This window comes from Asparagus officinalis, chromosome 5, assembly GCF_001876935.1.
Source record: "Asparagus officinalis chromosome 5, Aspof.V1, whole genome shotgun sequence".
In the NCBI taxonomy this organism is placed as follows: domain Eukaryota; kingdom Viridiplantae; phylum Streptophyta; class Magnoliopsida; order Asparagales; family Asparagaceae; genus Asparagus; species Asparagus officinalis.
The window spans coordinates 125,200,485-125,221,692 of NC_033798.1; the positions used below are offsets into that span (position 1 = coordinate 125,200,485).

The following is a 21,208-nucleotide window of genomic DNA, read 5'->3' on the forward strand; positions in this document are numbered from 1 at the left end:
TCTATCCACAATCATTCGCTATCAAATAAAAAGATCAAATTTTTACCGAGAATACGACCCCAATTCAAGAAAAACAGGAGAATTACCTCTTGATCCATATCAGGGAACAACGACCTAAGGTGATCGATGGGCGAAACTACAACCGGCGGTGACGACACCAAGGGATTGTGCGGGGAGAAGTGAAGGGCGGAGGAGCACCGGATCCTCTTCGACGCTGGGCTGGGCGTGTGGCAGTCGTCCTCGAAGAAGCTCGCCGGCGATCTTTTGCCGCAAAGTAGCACAGACATGATGATGATCGAAGCTCAGAGCTTCAACTTGATTTTGGGAGGGGATCGATGGATTCTAGGGTTTGGGGAGATAGAAGGGGCGCAAATGGGGGGAGAGAGAGCGAGGAATCGGAGAAAACAGCGTCGTCTGGTTTCAAGATTGGGGGCATGTTTTCAATTCATAGGTAAATAACGCCTGGAAATGTTTTTATTGGGCCGGGCCTTGCTATGACTTCTTGTTGACCGAGTTGGGCTAGGCTTTAGTTCTACGCTGTTATTTTGATGACAAATTTTCAAAATAAACCCTTTTCGGAATTTATTTGTAAAAATCGATCCCTTTGAGATTTAATTGTCATTTTCGAGCTAGTTTTAGCCGGCTAGCTGAAACTGAGTCGAAAATGACAAGTTCAAAAACTTCACAGGATTTAAAATCTCGTGAAGTTTAGTGCCTCATAAACAGTGGTAATCAAAAATCTCCAATATTCACAGGATTTTAAATCGCGTGAAGTTGTTGGGAGATTTCTTTTTGAGCTGGCAGAGGGGAAGGAGGGAGCGAAGGAGGAGGACAAAGAGGTTGAGGATGAAGGGGATAATCGAGATGAGTATTTCTAATTTAGTGTTTTGGAGGTTGAATCAATGGCCTAAGCTGCTGTTGCCTCGTCTTCTCGTTTCTTGAATTGGGTATCAGAATCCATCAAATTCTGAACCAAAGCTCGAGCGGACTGCGGGGAGAGGGTCGAAGGGTCGGGGCATCGAGACGCGATCACAAAAGTCAGCGATGACAGCTCGAAGAGCAGCATTTGGGGTCAAGAAGAATGAAGGAGATGATGGGTCTAAGTGAGAAGATGAGAGAGGAGGGGTGAAGTTGAATTGGATGCAGGCCTTGAGGCAAGCTCGCTCGAAGGTGTGGCCTGCAGGGACAATGACAAGGTCAAACATGAGAGAGGACAAAATTGGGCATATAGAATTGAGGACAACCATACTTTACGGGATTCTAAATCATGTGAAGTTTGGTGGTTATTTTCACTAGTCTGGTTGTATTTTAATTAGATTGAGTAATTAGCACTAAAGTTCACAGGATTTAGAATCCCGTAAAGTTTTATTTACTATTTTCAACCTAGTTTCAGCCTAAGTCAAAAATGACAATTAAATCTTGAAGGGGTTGTGTTATAGGGTATCCCCTATTCTCCACAAATATGCAACCCCACAAGCCGACACCTTTACCCACTAGGCGAACCGGCTCGGAAGATACTGTTGGTCGACTTAAGGTATCTCGACCCCTCAGTCGAGCCGTCACTCCCCCAGTCGGGTCGGCATCATTCCTCAAGGACGACTCGAGGGGCGGACTCAGTCGATCCTCTTCATATCAAAGGATTACTACCCGGGTTAGCCGGCACTCCTCCCAAGGACAAATTGGAATATTACTTAAACAATATTTAACCTTTGATGATCATCATTATGTCTCCGTCCTCAGCCGTCTGAAGCATCGCCGGCTGCCAGTTCCCCATATCGCCGAAGTGACCTCCCATCACTCACTGACAAGCCTCGCCGGCTGTTGATTCCCAATATCATCGAAGTGGCCTCTCATCGCTCATAAACCGACACGTATAAAGCGAATGGTGACTCAGCCTCCAGCTCACCCCTCACCACCGTCTATGGCACACTCATGAAGTAACTAATCTACCATTGACATCCCCTATAAATACAGGCACTATTCGCCATAAAAAGAGAGAGGTCGTTCGGTTTTTCGCAAGGAGAAAACCCCCAAAAATAAGCATATACTACACAAAGAGAACACATTGTTCTTCGTTCACCCCGCTCAAGTTCACCAACTGACTTGATCGTCGGAGGTACCACGGGGGAAACAAACCTCGTCCTCTCACGATTCTTACATGTGCAGGTCATCCATCCGTCCCGAGCTCTAAGGACTAGACATAAAGTCGAAGTAGGAAGCGGCCTCATCTCTCATCCTCTCGCTCTTCGCCATCCGCGGATCTCTCACCGACTGTGTGATCTCGGACATCAACATGCCGATTTTTACAAATAAATTCCTAAAAGAATCTATTATAAAAATTTGTCCTTATTTTGACAACCCATGTGACGCGATCCAAATATATAACTGATGGCCCAAAACGAGCCTATATCGTTGTTGCATCCTTGTCTACGACCTTAAATGAATAAAATTAAATAGCATTTAAATACCTTTAGGTTCACTCACTTTGCAACTTATAAACCCTCACTTGTTTTTTACAACACATATATATCTTAAGTTGTTTAATATTAACATTTTGATATCCTCTATTACGCAGACATGAAAATTTTAACATGGATATTTTCATATATGGCACTACAATGTTTTAAAAGCTTCTACCAAGCCCGTGTAGGCCTAGGCGGTACGTAGCATGCCTGCCTAGATCTCGGTCATTATTCCTCTATTGCTACCTCCATGTTTCATAACCTTATAAACCCTCACTTTGCAACTTATAAACCCTCACTTGTTTTTTGCAGCACATATATACCTTAAGTTGTTTAATATTGACATTTTGATATCCTCTATTACGCAGACACGAAAATTTTAACCTGGATATTTTTATATATGGCACTACAATGTTTTAAAAGCTTCTGCCATGCCCGCGTAGGCCTAGGCGGTACCTAGCCTGCCCGCCTAGATCTTGGTCATTTTTTTCTATTGCTACCTCCATGTTTCATAACCTCCTCTAAACTCCCCCATGGTGCTGGAATCCTCCTACTCCTCTGACCTTTAGCAAAACTTCCTCCATCACTACTTAAAAGAAAATCTTCCCAACTGTTAAACGCGAGTTTGTCACCTAGCAATGCCTACCACTTTTGATAACATTGATAGTAATTAAAAAAATGCCTAGCCCTCGCCTAGGCATTGGGTCCAATGCCTAGGCTATCTAACGTTTTCTGTAATCTTGTGACATTGATACGAGTCACTGTGAGAGCACCATTGATCACAGAATTATCAAACGTGGGGTTGAGAAGAAAACAGCAGGAACACACAAGACAATTCAATTGGCGAAGAAAAATATCTTCTCTATATTATGAAGAATAAAAGATTACAAAATCTCTCCTCACAATCTCTCTAGAATAAAGAACAATCTCCCTATTCTCTTAAAAGTTCAATTTGATGTTTAGAAACCCTGAACAATCCCTATTTATATGTCTAACAACGTGGATGACAATCTCATAAATAACCAAGCCCAATAGAACTTGGAATCTGTGTCAAAAGGAATCCAGATTTACCCAGAAAACATGATCGGGTCGATTGGCCTGCTTGGTTCGGTCGACCGGACAGAGAGTTGGTTTTTAACCCTGTTAGGCGTATCTGTTTTTGGTCGACCGACGATGAGCGATCAGTTGACCGGTCTGGACTCATTTGTCCCGTGTCTCATCGTAGTCATCTTCTGCTCCAAAATGCAAACCTCTTTCAGCTGCTCTTCTCTATCGAACCACAAGTCTTCAACGTGCGGTAAGATCACTTTATCGTCACCCTCATCGTCCAACAATAGAGGCTCAAACAACTTCAAGTACTCGATATTAATCACCGAATACATGCCTAGGTAAGATGGCAAATCTAGTTTGAAAGCGTTGTCACTAATCTGATCAAGAATCTGAAACAGACCATGTCATATAGGCTTCAACTTCTTCTCTTTTCCTTTTAACCACTCCTTACTTAACTTCAGCCACACCATGTCACATTTGCCAAAATTAAAAGAAACTCGATGTTGATCATATTTTACCTTGTACTTTGGAGGCTCAAACAACTTCAAGTATTCCGCATTAATCACCAAATACATGCCTTGGTAAGGTGGCAAATCTAGATTGAAGGCGTTGTCAACAATCTGATCAAGAATCCGAAACGGACCATATCATATAGGCTTCAAGTTCTTCCCTTCTGCTTTTAGCCACTCCTTACTTAACGTCAGCCACACCATGTCACCTTTGCCAAAATTACAAGGAACCCGATGTTGATCATGTTTTACCTTGTACTTTGCTTGTGACTTCTTCAACTGAGCTTCAACCGTAGTGTGAATCTGTGCAATCTTCTCTAGAAATCATTGAGCCCATTGTTTTTCACTCCCTTCTTTACCGTCGGCCATAGCTTCACTAGAGAATATTAAGTCGAACGGACTTGGAGGTAAAAACACATAATACGTCTCAAACGGTGACTTTCCCGAAGATCCATGAATAGCCTTGTTGAAAGCAAACTGAATGTATGATAAGCTCTCATCCCAAGTCTTGGAATGTCTGGAATTATGCCCCCGCAACATGTGAACTATAGTCTGGTTGACTACTTCTGTTTGCCCGTCTGTTTGTAGATGAAAGGTCGTACTCTTCTTCAGTTTAGTATCCATCAAACTCCACAAAGAATCCCAAAAGTGCCCGAGAAACTGGCTATCCCGATCCGAAATAATTAAACTCGGCAACCCAAAGTGCTTCCACACATGTTCAAAGAATAATTACGCTGCACCCGCTCCCGTCACGATCATCTTACAAGGAATCAAAATCACCATCTTACTGAACCAGTCCACCACAACGTACAAGTAAACGTGCACGCGCTTGTTCGTCGGCAAACCTCCTAAGAAATCCATAGAAATACTCTCACACGGTCTCGAAGGTACTGGCAATGGTAAATACAATTCCCGCTTCGTGTTAGAAAGCTTCGAAATGTAACATAACTTACACCCTCCAACATACTTGGTAACATCCTCTAACATCTTCAGCCAAAAGACATGACGTCGTAGATTGAGAAGCATCTTCTGAATCCCAAAATGACCTTGCACACGTGATGTATGTGCCTCTCGAATCCACTGTAATCAATCGGCATCCTCCAGAATGCAAAGCGATATCCCACGATATAACAAACCATCGGCTCCGAGCTCATACTCCCCCCTTCGACCAGCCTTCACCTGCTCGAACACACTGTCGAAGTCTCTGCTAGATGTGTACATATGTACATACTCCAAAGGAACCTAGGGCTGAATACGCGTCACCACCAATAAAGCTCTAATTGGCGGTCGAGATAACATATCGACCAACTTGTTCGTTGCCCCTTTCTTGTACTTAATGACTATGTTGAACGCCATCAAATAGGTCATCCACTTCATGTGCCGTGCCTGCTGTAGCTCGTCTGGGTATGTAGAAACTCCAATGGCTTATGCTCTGAGTACACAACCACCTCCTTACCCAACAAATACACCCTCTAATGCTTGATCGCCTGATAGAGTGCATAAAACTCCTTATCATAGGTAGGATAGTTCAGAATAGCACCCGTAAACATCCGGTTGTTAAACAATTCCTAAGCCTCGTGCATGGTAATAACATTAGTCTCGATGCATGGATTTTGTAAGTTGATAGCTCCCGGTAAAATCAATATCTACACAACGATTCTAAGACAATGGCATCGACACAAAAAAAATATAAATTTCACAAACCTTGCAAAGTTCGTACAATACCTCCCACCAGACCTCAGCAACTCGCAGGTTTTCCAACAAACCATCGCACCGAACCGATCGAGTTGAAAACTAAAATCCGAGGGTCTGTTTGGTTTGACTGAAAATAAAGGCAGTGAAAACAAAAAGGAAAAAAGAAAATACGTTTATGCCGTTTGGTTATGAGGAAAGAGGAAAGGAAAGTGAAAACAAGAAAATGGGGAGGAAAACCCGACTATGATTTTCGTTCTCATTTTCTTCACTGGGACCTGGTGAAAATGAAGGAAAAAAGAGTACGGGCGCCCTCGACGACGCTGTTTGATCGTCTGCCCCAGCAAAAAGAGGGATTCATCACTGCCCTGACCAGGACCCCACCCCCTCTACTTTTAATTAGTGTGGGCCCCACCCGCAAAAAACTGGATGAAAAACCCCATCTTGATATCATGTGGACCCAATAGAAAGGGTTGCGAATTAATTAGCTGTAGCTTTAGGTGAAAAATGATTAGTTTCAAAAAAGATCGCTTGAACTTTTGGAGTTTTGCATATAACCGTTCAAATCACCCCTAGACTTTGAGGGGTTTTGCGTATATCCTCCCCTACCTTCTCTAATCCCACTAGACCCCTCGAATTTTTCACTTTAATCCCCAATGTAACTTAATAAAGTCTATCGCGTCTCGTGTCTAGCTAACTCAGACAAAAACTACTTTCTTTCTAATTTTCATTATAATTTTCTAGCTAAACAAACAACAAAAATAACCTTGTTTTCCATCTTCTCTTTCCCTTTCCTTTTCTCTCCTCTCCTATGTTCAACCGCCTTGAGAATTCAGCAAACGAAAAAATTGGCAGACAACATAAACAAGGACAACAACGGGCGGTAGAACCGTGCAAACTTCTAAACATGCATACTTTGTTTTCGGAAGTCATACGCAAAAGCTTTTTTGCTGTACGAACGGAATCCGGGTTATATGTACTGGGCAATTTCAGAAACATTGGAGTAATAATTTCAAGATTGATGTGTGATTCTCTTCCTTGTTGGGAGATAACTCTCCAACTCCAAGTTGGGTAAAATTACAGTAAACAACCTGAATCTTCTGGCATTCTCATCTCAATTCTCCCTAGTTGGAAGATACGACTCTCCCAAGTCGGGCAAATTACAGTAAGCAACCTGGCTCTCCTGGCATGGCCAACTCGTTCTCCAGAGTGTTTGTAACAAGCTAGATACTATAATTTTTCATAAGTTTATTCTCTATGGACAAAAATTATAAATACAGAGTTCTCACCACCTAAGATGACTCCCCAAGATCATTTGACAGCAAATATACACAGATGGATCGTGATTATGGGCTGAAAGAGAGCTTTCTGATAGAAAGACAATAATGAAGAATTCATCTTTCAAAGAATCTATTCAAAACAGATTTCTTGGAAGCGACTTCACCATCGCCTTTCTCAGGCTCAGCGACTGTTTTGAAGGCACAACGAAGGACGGAATTGACCTGCTTTCTCAGTTTAGCATTGTCTATTAGCGTTTCAGTTAGCATTCTTCTCGTCTCATCATCGGCTTTGAGTGAATCATCACCATTGGCCACAGTAAGATTTTCTGAGGAAGCAGTACTCTTTGATTTTTCTCTATCACTGATGGCGTGCTCATCATCTTGGGCAAGTAGCTGAGCCTGCACGGCCAGAAAATTCAAAACGCGCTCTCTGACATATTAATAAGGTAAAATATGTTGGGTAACTTTGTGAAACAAATTCAAGTAAGTTAGTTCAAATTTAGTGTTTCAGTTTGAACAATTACATTGCAAACAATAAAGCACTGCATGCCCATCCTAGGTTCAGAGGATGTCACACTAACTTGATTACAACATAACAACTTAACAAGATAGTCATAAAGATCTCTATTAAAACTCTTGCTAAAAAGCGATCATCATGTGAGCATTCGGCCTAAAACTTGAGCAATCTAGGTATGTTAAGAGTCAAACTAAACCAAACCTTAATCTAAGTTTTCTACCGCCACCTGAAATGAAAAGGAAAAAAAACCAGTTTGAAAATTTTTTTCTTCCAATTTGACCCTTTTGATAACAGTGTGCTGTACAAGACAAATACTGCTGTTTGCAGCAAGTCTATACATACCTTGAACACATACCCAGATTTTACCCACTAAAGCTTATACTGAGAAAAATCTTAAAACCTTAATATATAGGTGCTGAAACAGAAAGAAGTCAGTATCTTTGCCTTGTGTGCAAGTTAGTAAAAGTCGGACAAAAAATATTTTTCTGTGACGTCTCAAGTAGCATCTTGTAATGTAATTTTTGGTTAATGATCTTGTAACATATCAGCACATTGTTAAGATCATTATGTGACAGTTAAATCAATTTTTTTGGAGTTATTATCCCAAGAGACAACTATTCTGCATTTCTGCTTAACTCAGCAGATAGCATTGTTTGTCAATCTTAATCGGCATTGGATTCCACCAATGTGGAACTTATGAGGAAAGCTCAAAACAGGAAACTGCTGGAAGAATCTACAGGTGTGAAGGGGATCAATTCACTTTCTACCAATCATGTTCAATAATTCTAGAGAATGTGTCAAATAAATATTAATTCCTTCTGAATTGCCTTACAATGAACGCTTAGGTCCCTAGTTGCAAATTACAGCTTAATAAAACAATTGATGTCCCCTTCATGCACAATGTGTATAAGAGTAGGAGAAGGAAAAAAACAATAATTAAAATAACAAAGTACTCAAGAGGAAAGAAAGCGACATCTTTTGTGAAACCTAATAGAGTTCCATAATCCAACTAGATGATTTCAGAGATGAGCAGCATACCTCGGCAAGGAGAAGCCCGATTCTATTATCTGAAGTTGCCAGGAGGTCTAAAGCATCAGATAGTGATGAAGAATTAACCGTAAATTTATCTTCTCCTTCCGCAAGAAACTCAATGCTGCATTCTTGTAGCCGATGACGAAGTACTTCACATTCATGTAGGAGCTTCTTTCTTGAAGATTTTGAGTGTGACGACTTTTGCTTCTCACTTTGAAGAACTTTCTAAAAATATTTTCATATCAAAGAGGTAAGTAACATCAATCAAAAGAAAAACTTTAGGATTTGTGAAGAGTCGCGATTAAAAACAAAGTAAAGTTGTGGTGAATCAAAGAGGTTAAAGACAATAAATCAAAAAAAAAAAGATACAGAAAAGAAAAGAACTAAAACAAACTGTGAGCACTTGAATAATCATAGATCTCTCTCGTGATGTGATTCCACAAAAGAGTATATAACGCTAGAAATGATGAGCGTCACTATTAAAAAAATGAAAGCTAACTTATGGTGAATCAAAGAATTTACAACAAATCAGAAAAGAAAAGTAATACATCAAACTGTGAGCCTTGAATTTAACCAGACAATATTGACCTCCCCGGTCACATGATTCCATAAAAGAATATATAGGGATAAGGAGACCAAGGTCTGCGAGAACATTGTAGGCATATAATCAGCTCAAACCTCCAACTGAGAAAACAATGTGATCTCCAGTTCTCCACCAATATCATGTAGAAACCTAACACTACAGCTTAGTTTCTTTTTTGTCCCATGTAGTTCTCTGCCAATCTCAATCACTGCCAGGCAGAAGCTAATATACTCTAACAAAATCTTCAGCTGACTTTCTGCTTCTGCTCTTTTATCATTTATTAATAATTATTAGCTAAAGGAGTCACTGGATCATTTCCTCCTCCTGATGAGATAATACAGAGACTGTGAGTGACCTTTTCTTGTTGGGTGCATTAACAACCAGCTACAAGTATAAGGTAGGCAGCAATTCATACAGGAGAAATACCATGATGAAATGCGAGGCGTGGGAGATCTACATATTTCTGTTTAACCACAAGACATAGTTCCTTGACTTCCCCATTTTATTTTGTTGCAAGACATTAACATGCTGCTAACCTTTGTCTGGAAAGAATTAACAGTTATATATACCTATAAACAATCTCAGTGAACCTTCAAATTGTTGTTGGGGGTCAAGAAAGAGACGGTCAGTACTGTAATCATATAAGAAGCAATTCAAAAAAATCTATGCAGTTATCTTGAGTACAGATTATTCTTACATCTACCGTTTTAGCTAAGGCATGACTGTGAAACATGAGAGATGCTAGCCATTCTCCCATTCTCAGCACACAAATTTAATATGGCATCGCTGCTTTCATAAGCATGCAATAACACCCAGATAAAAAATGTATTCTTTCAAGGGAAACCTATACTTTACCTCTAGATCCGCCTTTTCTTTCATAGATTGATTTAACATTTCCTTTAGCTCTCTCTGTGAATTCCTCAAAAACTTAACCTCTTTCACAAGAACTTTAATATCTGCTTTTGATTTCATCTCCACATCTTCTAGATGCCGTTGCAACTTATCTATCTGTTCTTGTTTGCTATCCAAATCTTCCAATAACAGATCTTTATCACTGCTAGCACTTAATTTTTCTGACTCTGCACGAGTCTTCTCACTCTGCAATAAAGCGAAAAAGAAAAGAAAAGAGGTGAAACCACTGTAGTGCTAAGTGAAATTTTTTAAAACACTAGTTACTAGAAGAGATGAAAAAACAAACTTGTTCGATCTTGAGTTTTGACTCCATCTCTATGTACTTCCTACGAAGTTCATCCATATCCCATTGCATTTGAGTAACTCTTTCTCTTTCAATTAACATGGCTTGTTGCAGATTTTCTTTACTCTTCTGCTTGGTGGCTTCTAGCTCCCCCTCTAAATCCTTGACCTATAGAATTTTCAATTGCAGTAAAATGATATTAAATCGCTGTCAAAAAGATGAACCTTTACTCATCAAGAAACTGAGTGAGGCTAAGAAGATCATAGGGGGAAAAAAGAAACCCTGCAACCAAACTTTTGGCAGCTAACTGGAGTAGCTGTACATGGTTTCAACTTCCCAGAAGCAACAAGAACTAATTTTAAAAAGCAATGGGATGTGTAGAAAGCAAGTTAACTAAAATTTTTGAAATTTATACCACAAAGAAAAGATGGAATTACAAATGTTGAAAAGAATGTGAATATAGAGAATAACCAAAGAAAAATGGGGGCAGAGACGCACCTTTGTTGCAAGGTATTCTTTCACAGTCATCTCTTGATTTAATCTTGCTATGAGATCCTCCATATCCGTTTTTGCAGTCAATAATCTCTGATGCATGGTGACAAGAACTCTATTTAGTTTGTGTCGTTGATCAAGAGGGAGAATAATCTGTGCATCCTTCACAAACTCTGCACTGATGCCACTTTGAGCCTCTCTGCCAGTAAGATCAACAGAACCATCCCACACTGAAGTAATACCCCCAGGAACTGATAGTTCACTGCCCCTTAGTGAACTTGCATCACTACAAATACTATCAACAGAAAGTTTACGAGAATGACCAGAAAGCTTATCATGATCTTGTTCTGGCATGAATTCTATTCTCTCCCTCGAAAGGGATGCCTCCCTTGAAGGATTTCCATAAAAAGACTCCCCGTCAATAGAAAGGCTCTCTTTTCTTTGTTGCAATTTTATCCTAAGAAATTCTTCTTGTCGATTAAGAGCTGATTCTCCCATAAGGACACCATTACTGACTTCTGCGATTGGAGCAGAAAAGTCATGAACTGATGAAATATATTCTTTGCGGGTGTCAGATGCATGAACAATCCCCTGAGAAGAAGTTCCTACATCTGATGTCTCATATGCATAATCACTACCCATGTCTGAAGTTGCTGAATGACAATTAGAAGCTACAGCTGAAGAACCAGCAACAGAAGCACCTGAGCCTGTTCTTTCTGGTGGTGATGAAGGAGTAAAAGAAGCCTCACCCAAATGGCGCGTTTCTAAGGAAAGCTGGCTTGTGTCCTGAAAGGCTGACAACGTGTAAGCCAAAATGTAAGTGCAAGTACCACACAAAGAAAAAGGTTAAATAACACCAAGTCTAACAGAAAAACAGAAGGCCACTTTAGGAGTGTGTATATGAGAAAAACTAAATCCTGAAATAAATTTTCAGACTCAAGCTCAAGAGAAGAAGCCACAAGATATAATAAGAGAAACACCTACACGATCTTGCAGCAACCTCTAGCTCAAGGAAAGCAGCCACAGGAGCACTTCTAGACAGGTCAATATCAGAGAGTAGCTTCCCCATCCATTCCTCCAGAGCACGCCTTCTCTGCAGAAGAACTATCAGTTTTGAGAATCATTAATCACGAAAATGGAAAGTTTTTTCAAGGAAAGATGATTAAAAATATCAAAAACACACTTCAAACCTTTAATTGCTAAAAGCAAAATCTACATCCCAAATGAATTGTTTTCTCATGAAAATAAAGCAATATTACTTCATAACAAAGTTCTAAGCCTAATATTATTCTTTTCCTGAGTTTTAAAGTTCTACATATTACCAATTATGAATAACATAATCAATTGATTAATAATATAATGGTCTATGAAAACAGCAGGACGATGTAAAATATTATCAAAATGTTTTAGTCATAAACAAAACGGGTATTTTTTTTTAAAAAGACCTTTTTTGCTAAATAATTAGCAAAACCGACCGTTTTGCTAATTATTTAGCAAAAACGACCTCTTTTTGGCCAACAGGCCAAAAAGATGTCGGTTTTGAAAAACTGGTCATTTGAAACATACGGGACTAGTGGTCCCGTATGTTTAGACCATTAATTACCGACTAATAATCACGCCACAAAATCTACGGGACTACTAGTCCCGTAGATTTTGTTGCTTAAGCAGGACCCTAAGCCGAAGTCCTCTCCCTCTTTTCCTGGCTCAACTCCTCCTCCCCTCCCCTCCCCGACTAGGACCCCGCCTCCCCCTCCCCCTGCAACTGGACCTCCGTCACCTGCAGCCCCACCTCCGGCAGGGTCACCTCCATTACCCTCAAGTCCCTTCCCCTCACCCTCCCTCTCCTTATCTCCACTCATGGAGAGCTAAGCAGCTCAAAAATGGGCTTGATTCTATTTCGTAACTTTGACCTGAATAAAATTGGGTCAGCGCAAGCAAGGCTTGCAAATTCAGAGGAAGAGAAACCAGCATCCATGAAAAAATCGATTTTCGGCTTCGGGGCATTTTCGACACTTGACAGAAGAAGCCTCGCGTTCTTGGTGATGAGTTTTGTGACCTGGGTATGGGGCCCGTTAAGAAGTTGGAGCTGAGGTCGAGGACCGACAGGTGGCGGTAGGAGGAGAGGCTCGGAAGGATGTTGCCAGTGAGGTTGAGCGGAGAGAGTGAGAGGAGAGGAGGGAGTGGAGCAAAAGGGGAAGGGGGTGAGGAGGCGAGGGAAGGGGATAAGGGAGTAACGGAGTCAGTTTGCAAGGAGGGAGGCGGGGTTAACACGGGAGGGGGAGGAGATTAGCCAGGAGAAAGGGAGTAGGAGCTTTCGAGGTTAGAGGCAGGGAGGAGAGGACTCTCTTGGGTATCCATGACTGTAAGCAACAATCAAAAACTACGGACTTAGTAGCTCCCCGTAGATTTGCTGGCGTGATTATTGAGCGGTATTAATGGTCTATACATACGGACTAAAGACATATGTAATTGCAAATGACCCCGCAGTATTCTTAAAACTGTATGTCCAAAAAGCAGTGACCATATTTTTTTTGCTAATTAGTTGTAGCAAAAAAGGTCTTTGTTTTAAAAATCCTAACAAAAGTATATCTAGCAAAACACAAGCAGCCGCCTCAATGGTTATCCCGCTCATCAAAAAAGAATACTAAAGCTTATTTGAATGCTTAATACTTGAAAAAACAAGCGCAGAGTGTTATTGCTTATATCATATCTTTTTGATGCCGGATAAAGCTATCAAGACTATTGGCTGAAAGTATTAAGAGGCTTTAGGAAAAGAAAGAACAAGAACAATGTGCTTCTTATAATTATTTTTCTGACGTGTAACACTGATACAAATACTTGACAGAAAGAGTGTCTAAGAAATAACCTTCAGGATTTATTACAAAAACAAATAGTTTTTCCGCATGAACAACAACCTCAGCAAATCCATTTAGGACTACAAAGGAGATAGTAATGTAACTGTGATCTCTTCACCACCTCAAATATATCCCTCGCTAACATTCGTAGAAAATTTTTCATGAGGTAACAATATATTATAGCATCAATAACTATTTGTGAAATGCTTCTGTATGATTCTTCAGAGCCTTGAAGAATTACATTAAGTTCCAAAACATCTGAGATATAACTTTAATATTAATAAAATTTCAAATATTAGTTTCTAAGACCAGCTAGCCTAAATTATCAAGAAAGATGCAGGCATGACAGGGGTAGTCCTCTTCCATGTTGAAATTTGTGATGTGTAACTAATTTGAGAGACAGCACTGTACAAAGCAATCCTGCTAAGGAAAAAAAGACTTGAACCTTTGATTCCCACTGGACCAAACAATACAGTGTTAAATAAATGGGTAACTAATTAGTACCCAAAGGGATTTTCGTCATCGTTGTTAGTCGATAACTAGTACATGAACTGCATATTAATTGGTCTTCGCCAATAGTTAGAGGTTTCCACTTTGAGCATCTCAAACATGTGAAATTGCAAAATTCATTCTCACAATTCTAGTGTTGACTACTCAACTAGCTCCTCCCCTACTCCAGTTTTGGACTGCTATTTTCATCACCTTTTAGTCTCTACTTTTATAGTTGATAATGGTTCTTGATCTCTCTTGTTCAATGTTCGATGCATCAAGCAGCGAACTAGTACTCCCTCGAGACATCATTTGCATGTAGGCCATAGCCTTCTCCATGTAAAACCATTTGGAAGAAAGTAGTGATTACACCTAGAAGGATGTAGCACATTCTCCGACACAGAATAATTATGCGCAAGGAGAACCCCACCCCTCCCATGCAAACACCCAATAAATAAATAAACAAATAAAAGGATGAAAAAACTTACACCAACAAGCAGAACCCAGAGTCCGCTGGTCTTGGTTCATAAAGTATAGCCCTTTAGAAGTCTTCTCGTACTTAAACATTTTCTTATCAAGTGAGAAGACAACCGTTTTATACCCTTTGACCATAATTTTGGGTGATGTAACTGGTCTAGAGCCAATATTATTTATTTCCTTGAAATGTTAATTTAGGTCAGCATTGACAACAGCTGGAACATTGAATAGGAATCATAGGTTAAGAAATATTACAAATGTTTTTTTGCAGTTAGTTTGCAGTGTCCTTTGTGATATTTCACATCCAGGAAATTTTGATCTAATAAATGATGAAATATAATGATCTGCAAAGAAAACAATATGTCTAATGTATTCCTGGTGGCCATTTCAATTTGTGATGTATAAATGCTCACATAAGGATATGGATGTAGTGGTAGATTAAAGTGTATATTGAAAAAAGTTATCAAGGATCGATGGTTACAAAGGCTATGCTTATGTTTATGGACAACAGTATGATAATATTTCAATTAAACAAAAGGGTGTTTACAAGCTTTAAGCTTAGTATGAGCAACTAAGGTCTCTATCTATTAATCTACTTTGAAGATGTGGAACCCGTTTCCTATGTTAAGAATATTCCAAATTGTGCCTAAACACAAAGCTTGTGCCATACAGAAACTGAAGCACATTAAATCATTTAAACATTTTGAATTATTCATAGACATGGTTAACAGAATATCCATGTTAAAACTGTATGAAATTATCCAGGAAGTAAGTTATTAAAAAAAATCTGAATTCAGGTTGAGCTGCACAGAATGGAAGTAACCAAGAAAATTAGACTGCAACTGATATCATCAAAAACCATAACTGCAGAGTAGAAGTACGTTTATTTTCAAAGCCTAATAATAGTATAGAAAAATTTAGGTTGAGCATCAGCAAACCTCCTCGAGGAGTAGCCTACTGGAGTTTATTCTCAGCAAAGTATGCTTCGGTGGAGCTGGGGGGATGTCCTTCTTTGGAAATGCTCTCTTAAGCTACAAAAAGAATATAACTGTTAAAAAAAATGACAGAAAACTCGAAGATATAAACACAAAAACATAGAGTATTAAATCTAATATTCCTGTTGAATGCTTTGGCATGGTTAAGAAACAGCAACCAATTACTTTCCTAGAATGGTATGCATCTTATAGCAAAAAATGCTAACTTCCAAATTGAAAAAAAATTAATGTAAAATGAGCCCAACATTCAGTTGTATTAATTACAACTCTGCATCCGACTCATTAACCAATCAAAAACTACTTCTTTGTCATGTATAGCATACTCAGGGCTACCGCTTACGACATTTACTAATAAGTAGTGATGACGCAGATTAGATGGAGAACAAAAGCACATTATGAGCTAAATATAAGATATTGAGTGAATTTGAACTTACAGAAGAGTATAATTCCAAGAAATCACTGAACCTATGAAGTATTCCATGGATGTAGCTAACCCCTTCTGGCGATTGTATACCAACTTGAATCCTGTAAAACTGTCTTTTAATGATGTTAAAGAATATAAAGGAGGAGATAGAATTATTATTATTATTATTATTAAACTCCAAATTCAAATAAGCTGTCAAATGCAGGACCAACTCGCATTGTGCAAGGAACTTTCACAGATATAAATCTTAAATGAAAGGAAAAACTGATAAGCAATCACATCTCTAAAAAGGATACATTTTAAATTGCAAGCATAAATTATACCCAATCTACAAAGAACAAGATAGAATGATTTGCTCAAAAGTCAAAAGTGACCACCCTATGTTGCTGTATGTCCACTTAAGGTGACATATGCTTGAAATATTGAAATCTCTCACAAGATCCATAACATCATATGTGATGTTATGTGATTCTGATCTTATTTAGGACCCCTACTAAATGCTGAAGTTGCAGAATTTTCAAATGCAAGAAACGCCAAAGATTACCAGCTATGAAGCACGGACACGCATAACATGAAGCCGTGCCGTGTCGTGTCCGTGTCGGACACACGTGTCGAACACACGTATCCTATGTATTTTTTAGGATTTGCCTCGTGTCGGCGTGTCGGATGGCCGTGTCGGATCCGTGTCCGTGCTACATAGATTACCAGAGGTTCTTAAAAAGTTGTGACTGTAGCAAGCACAATCAGTGCATACAAACACAATATATGCTGAATCATACAGGTTAATGCATCACCAATCCCTACTGATTATAGACTGTAACCATGATGACACTCCAAAAAAACGTTTTAATCTCATCCTTCAGATGTTTGTATTGAATTATTTAAAAGGAAATACACAGTTACAGATAGAAGCAAGACCATGATGATATAACACCCTAACATGTATGAGTGCAGCTCATGCATTGTCAACTTTCGAAAGAAAAATCAAGAGGAGTCCTTCTCTCTGCAGTGTCTTGTAGCTACTCATTGCTTTGCTTTACTGACACTAGTATTCTAATGCACGCCACACACAGAAGTAGTGGAAATTTAAGTGAAGGTTGTTGAGGGATTTGGTAATCTGTAATATGAGAAGGAAGTGGGAATGGGGAATTGTTAAGGAAGTTTGTTAGGATTTTTTAATGGGTTTTTCTATGTATGTCCTTCACATCAAACTTGAAGTACTCTTAACTTTTCAGGGCATGTTTAATTTCTTAAAAATGACGCTCACATGACCAAAAGCCTGAATTCTTTTAAATAATAGTAATACATTCTCTTAAATTATGAAACTAGCAGGGCCTTGGCCATTCAGCTCTTAGACCTAAACACGGGGCCTCCTTAGAGGGTGAATGGAGATCAGGCGGAAATGAGTAGAACCAGAAAATGCAAAGGTGTACTGAGATAATTCATATACATTTTTTTGATCTTTGTCCATGTCCCGCATATATACTACCTCAGCACTCTGGTTCTCTGAAAGATGACTACTATGGAAGAATAGCAGGTTGCGCTTAAAGCTTATTGTACAATCATAACGGCTACTTCTGTTAAAACTTGTTGTCAGTCGCAATAAAGGCTAAACGTTGAAGTCACAAAAGACCTAGTATTACTTTTAATTCCCCACTTTGCCATCAAGTTGGAGTAATAGCTGGAAAAACAGTATTAGTTATCTCTGCATATCTGCTACCTGAGCAGTATGTACGATATAAGCAGCAATATAAGGAAGAAAGAGGAAGCAAGAAACCCCTTGCTAAAATGCATGGGTCGAGTAACTGGAGTAGGTCCCTGATTTTGATCATCCGTGTCATATCTGACCAGTAGCAGACAAAAGTTCGAAGAATTAAAGCAAATACATTCAACCTAAGTTGCACAGAAATGGGTATGGGTACCGGCATGGTTGCGATGGGTACAGGAGACGGCATATTTTTAAAATATGGAGTACGGGGACATGACTACATATATATATTGAAATTAATAATTTACATGTGATCATTATTATTTTCAAGTTGCTTATTATTAGAATTAAGATTCCTACCACATTCTTAGGTTTCTTTTATTATGTGGATGATTATAAATGGGAAGCTGCTCGTTTTTTAACTAGACACGCAAACGACTTTCAACTCATAATTTTAAACTTGCATATGGGCTGAAACAAACCTAAACCATGTCTAACGAGTTTCAAAAAATGGATATGAAATGTAGCAAGAAGTGTATGTAAGTGTTTTATATTAAAACATATATCATATAATTGAATACATGTCCGAATAAGTGTATGCATGTATCCAAGGAGTTTCCATGAAGTTTGGGTATGGAAATGTGTCAGGTACAAGTACGGCTTCATGATAGGAGCAGCCGGGTAACATAGCCTTCAACACTTGATACCTAAGAATAGGTACAGAATTGAACCAAAGACCTTCAACTCTTTTGAGCCATCCAATGCTAGATGTAGCTTGACCAGATCATCTAACAAGATATTTCATTAATACATAACAATATGGAAGAACCTATAGCTCCAATACTTTGTAGTCATAATATACATGAATCCGATAGCTGGACACTTGATAGATATATCGTATATGTGTTAGATACTTCTTTTCACCTTGTCCTAAATTTGCAAATATTCTAGATTACCATACATGTAACCAACACTAGAAAGTAATTTTAAAAAAACCAATTGAGTGATGACTAACAATTTAATTTATTTCAAATGCGTTGTACTTATACAAGTTTCCAGCTTTAGGATTGTTCAAATAATCAATAAAGACGCTTGTACAACTTTATTTTTGCTCTATCCATGACGTATTGGTATCCTAAATTTAGAATCTGAGATAATCTCTTTACTTGTGTAGTCATAATGTATTGTTTCATGTCCATGTGTATTTAACTAGTGTAAATGTTCTAAAAGTTTGTGCATTCATGTTTCATGTCGTATCATACTCATATCATGTATTCATGCTCATGCTACAACGGGAAGAACTAACGTACAGAGTAAAGAAAGTTAACTAAAGATATAAAAAGAGTGAATAGAGAACGTGCAATTTTGCAAGTAACAAAATTCACCCAATTTAACTTGTAAACCCACTGTTGCTTTAGCTCCTCCACAAAGGGAGCATTTTTAATTTCAGATATATGTCAGAAAATGTTTAATGGATATTAAAACAATTTTCATGTCAACATGATGAGAGAGGGAAAAAAGCCAAAATAAATCTTACAATGATAGGATTCAACAAGCTGTCAGTAGACGCTTTTGATTTGGTTTGGACAACCCAGGAAGGAACCATAACACAATAACTCCAACCTGTCCGTGGATCATGTGGCCACACAGTGTTTCTCCCCTCCTACATCACATGTGCATATCATTCAAGTGACCAACAGAAACTGCTTAGGTTTGATAAGATATATAGGCAAGATTGATAATTGCAACCCAACTTGAGAATCAAACAAAAAGTGCAACTTGGAAGCTGTTGAAGTGTGGATTACCAATTATAAAATTCAAGAATAAGATGTAAACAACCATTGAGTTACAAAATCAAAAATTTTAACCAATGCTAGTAAAGTAATTCCAGAATAAGGCAAAATGTATTATTTTTAAATATCCATGGGAACTGTAACAATAATACCTACAAAATTAAATGAGAATAGAAGATCGTGGAGTTGGCATGTAAGATGTAGACTAGGTTCTCTGAAAGTAATTAAGATCCAATCCTCTCTGTGAACATGGCTTTCCATTAGGTCAACATTGCAAATAATCATAAAAGAATAGGTGCCTTGTAAAGACCTGAACAGCGAACTATAGGAGATGTGCATTGCCAGGGATTACATCAAGTATGTGGAGATGAGAGCGGTTAAGTTTGATGTAGAGGATAGTCTATACACCCTACAGCAAGTTCAAAATTATCTGGTAAAGTCTAATTAGAATCTTCTGATTCATAACTTGGCCAACTTGATCTCTGGATCTTTCATCAATTACCTGGATAGCTAATCAAAAATCCAAAACCTAAAGTAATCCATAGATCTGGAACCAGATTCCTCTCTAATCAACAGAGTATAAGTCCTCGGTAACTTGAGTTAGATCACAAGGCACGATTGCAGTCTAAAAGAAGAAAAAATTGCAGATCGATCATCCAACAAGGCACACGATCCAAACACTAGGATAGACTACAGGACCTAGGATCATCCAGGATCGAAAATTTAAGCAGGAAACATATCACGGATAAAATTCAGCTCAAGCAACATATCTAAAATCAGTAAAATTGCTCAGTAACTCGAGTTAGATCGCGAGCCACAATTGCGATCCTAGAGTAGAAAATTTCAGATCGATCATCCACAAAACACGCGATCCAAACCCTAGGATTAGCTACACGGTCCACGATCGTCCAAGATCGCAAACATAAGTACCAAATTTTCACAAAAAAAAACTATGAATCAGCCAAAATTCAGCACAGTTTACAAATCTAAAATCGTAGATCAAGAAAAAAACGAAAGAGGTACCCATTTCTTAGGCGGCGGGCTCCAATCCATCCCCAAGGGGAGCGGCGAGGTGCCGTCGTGGCGGTGCTTGGGCGGGCTAGCTCTTTTCATCTCCGATTTCTTCTTCTCTTCTTCTTTTTCTAGGGTTTGATTGGATTTTGATCGGAGAAAATTTTGAGGGGGCGAGAAAAAGGAGAGAAGGAATTATCGAAGATTCGTCGGCGCGCAGTAAAGCCAACGAACTGTCCTCGGTCGCTCGCACACAGATGACAGGTGTGAGGCACGTGCAGGCGATTGAGATCGAAGTTAAATAAAGTTAGTTTGGGTAGGAGTTTAACCGGAGCGCGGTTTCTTCCAGCTAATACCCAAAACGCATGCGTTAAGTAATAGTTCCATATTTTGAAATTAGTCCCTTATATCTTCCATATTCTGAGTTAGTCCCTCAAACCACGGAAATTGCTCTTAGGTCTCTCATTCGTGAGTTTTTATGAATTAGTCCCTTAAATCACTGAAATTGCTATTGCATCCCCTAATTCCTAAGTTATTTTGAAATTAGCCCCTCCAATGAAATTAGACAAAAATTAGTCCCTCTAATCATCTAAACTTCTATTAGGTCACACAATTCTAATAAATTGTTTTAAACTGATCGCTTT

At 38.9% G+C, this 21,208-nt stretch overlaps 2 protein-coding genes across 3 annotated transcripts in view; both read right to left on the minus strand.

The window, feature by feature from the left end:
* The window catches only part of LOC109841140, an 8,359-nt gene extending 7,922 nt beyond the window's left edge, over positions 1–437 (minus strand). Inside the window, exon 1 of the mRNA XM_020410014.1 lies at positions 87–437. Coding sequence (XP_020265603.1) covers positions 87–287 — 201 coding nt within the window. The 5' untranslated portion in view covers positions 288–437. The remainder of the gene's footprint in view (positions 1–86) is intronic.
* Positions 6,721–20,836, minus strand: LOC109841141 (PX domain-containing protein EREL1). Of its 2 annotated transcripts, XM_020410015.1 has the most exons (10): positions 20,577–20,836; positions 19,298–19,423; positions 16,063–16,161; positions 15,572–15,664; positions 11,797–11,905; positions 10,819–11,606; positions 10,324–10,488; positions 9,981–10,223; positions 8,549–8,767; positions 6,721–7,392 (listed from the first exon to the last, which is right to left on the minus strand). In XM_020410015.1, exons 1-10 carry the CDS (start codon positions 20,664–20,666, stop codon positions 7,108–7,110), a joined length of 2,217 nt encoding a protein of 738 aa, XP_020265604.1. In that variant the 5' UTR covers positions 20,667–20,836; the 3' UTR covers positions 6,721–7,107. The 2 variants fall into 2 exon arrangements, with proteins under 2 accessions (XP_020265604.1, XP_020265605.1); XM_020410016.1 differs by lacking the exons at positions 16,063–16,161; positions 19,298–19,423; positions 20,577–20,836 and having other exon boundaries at positions 11,797–11,916; positions 15,572–15,642.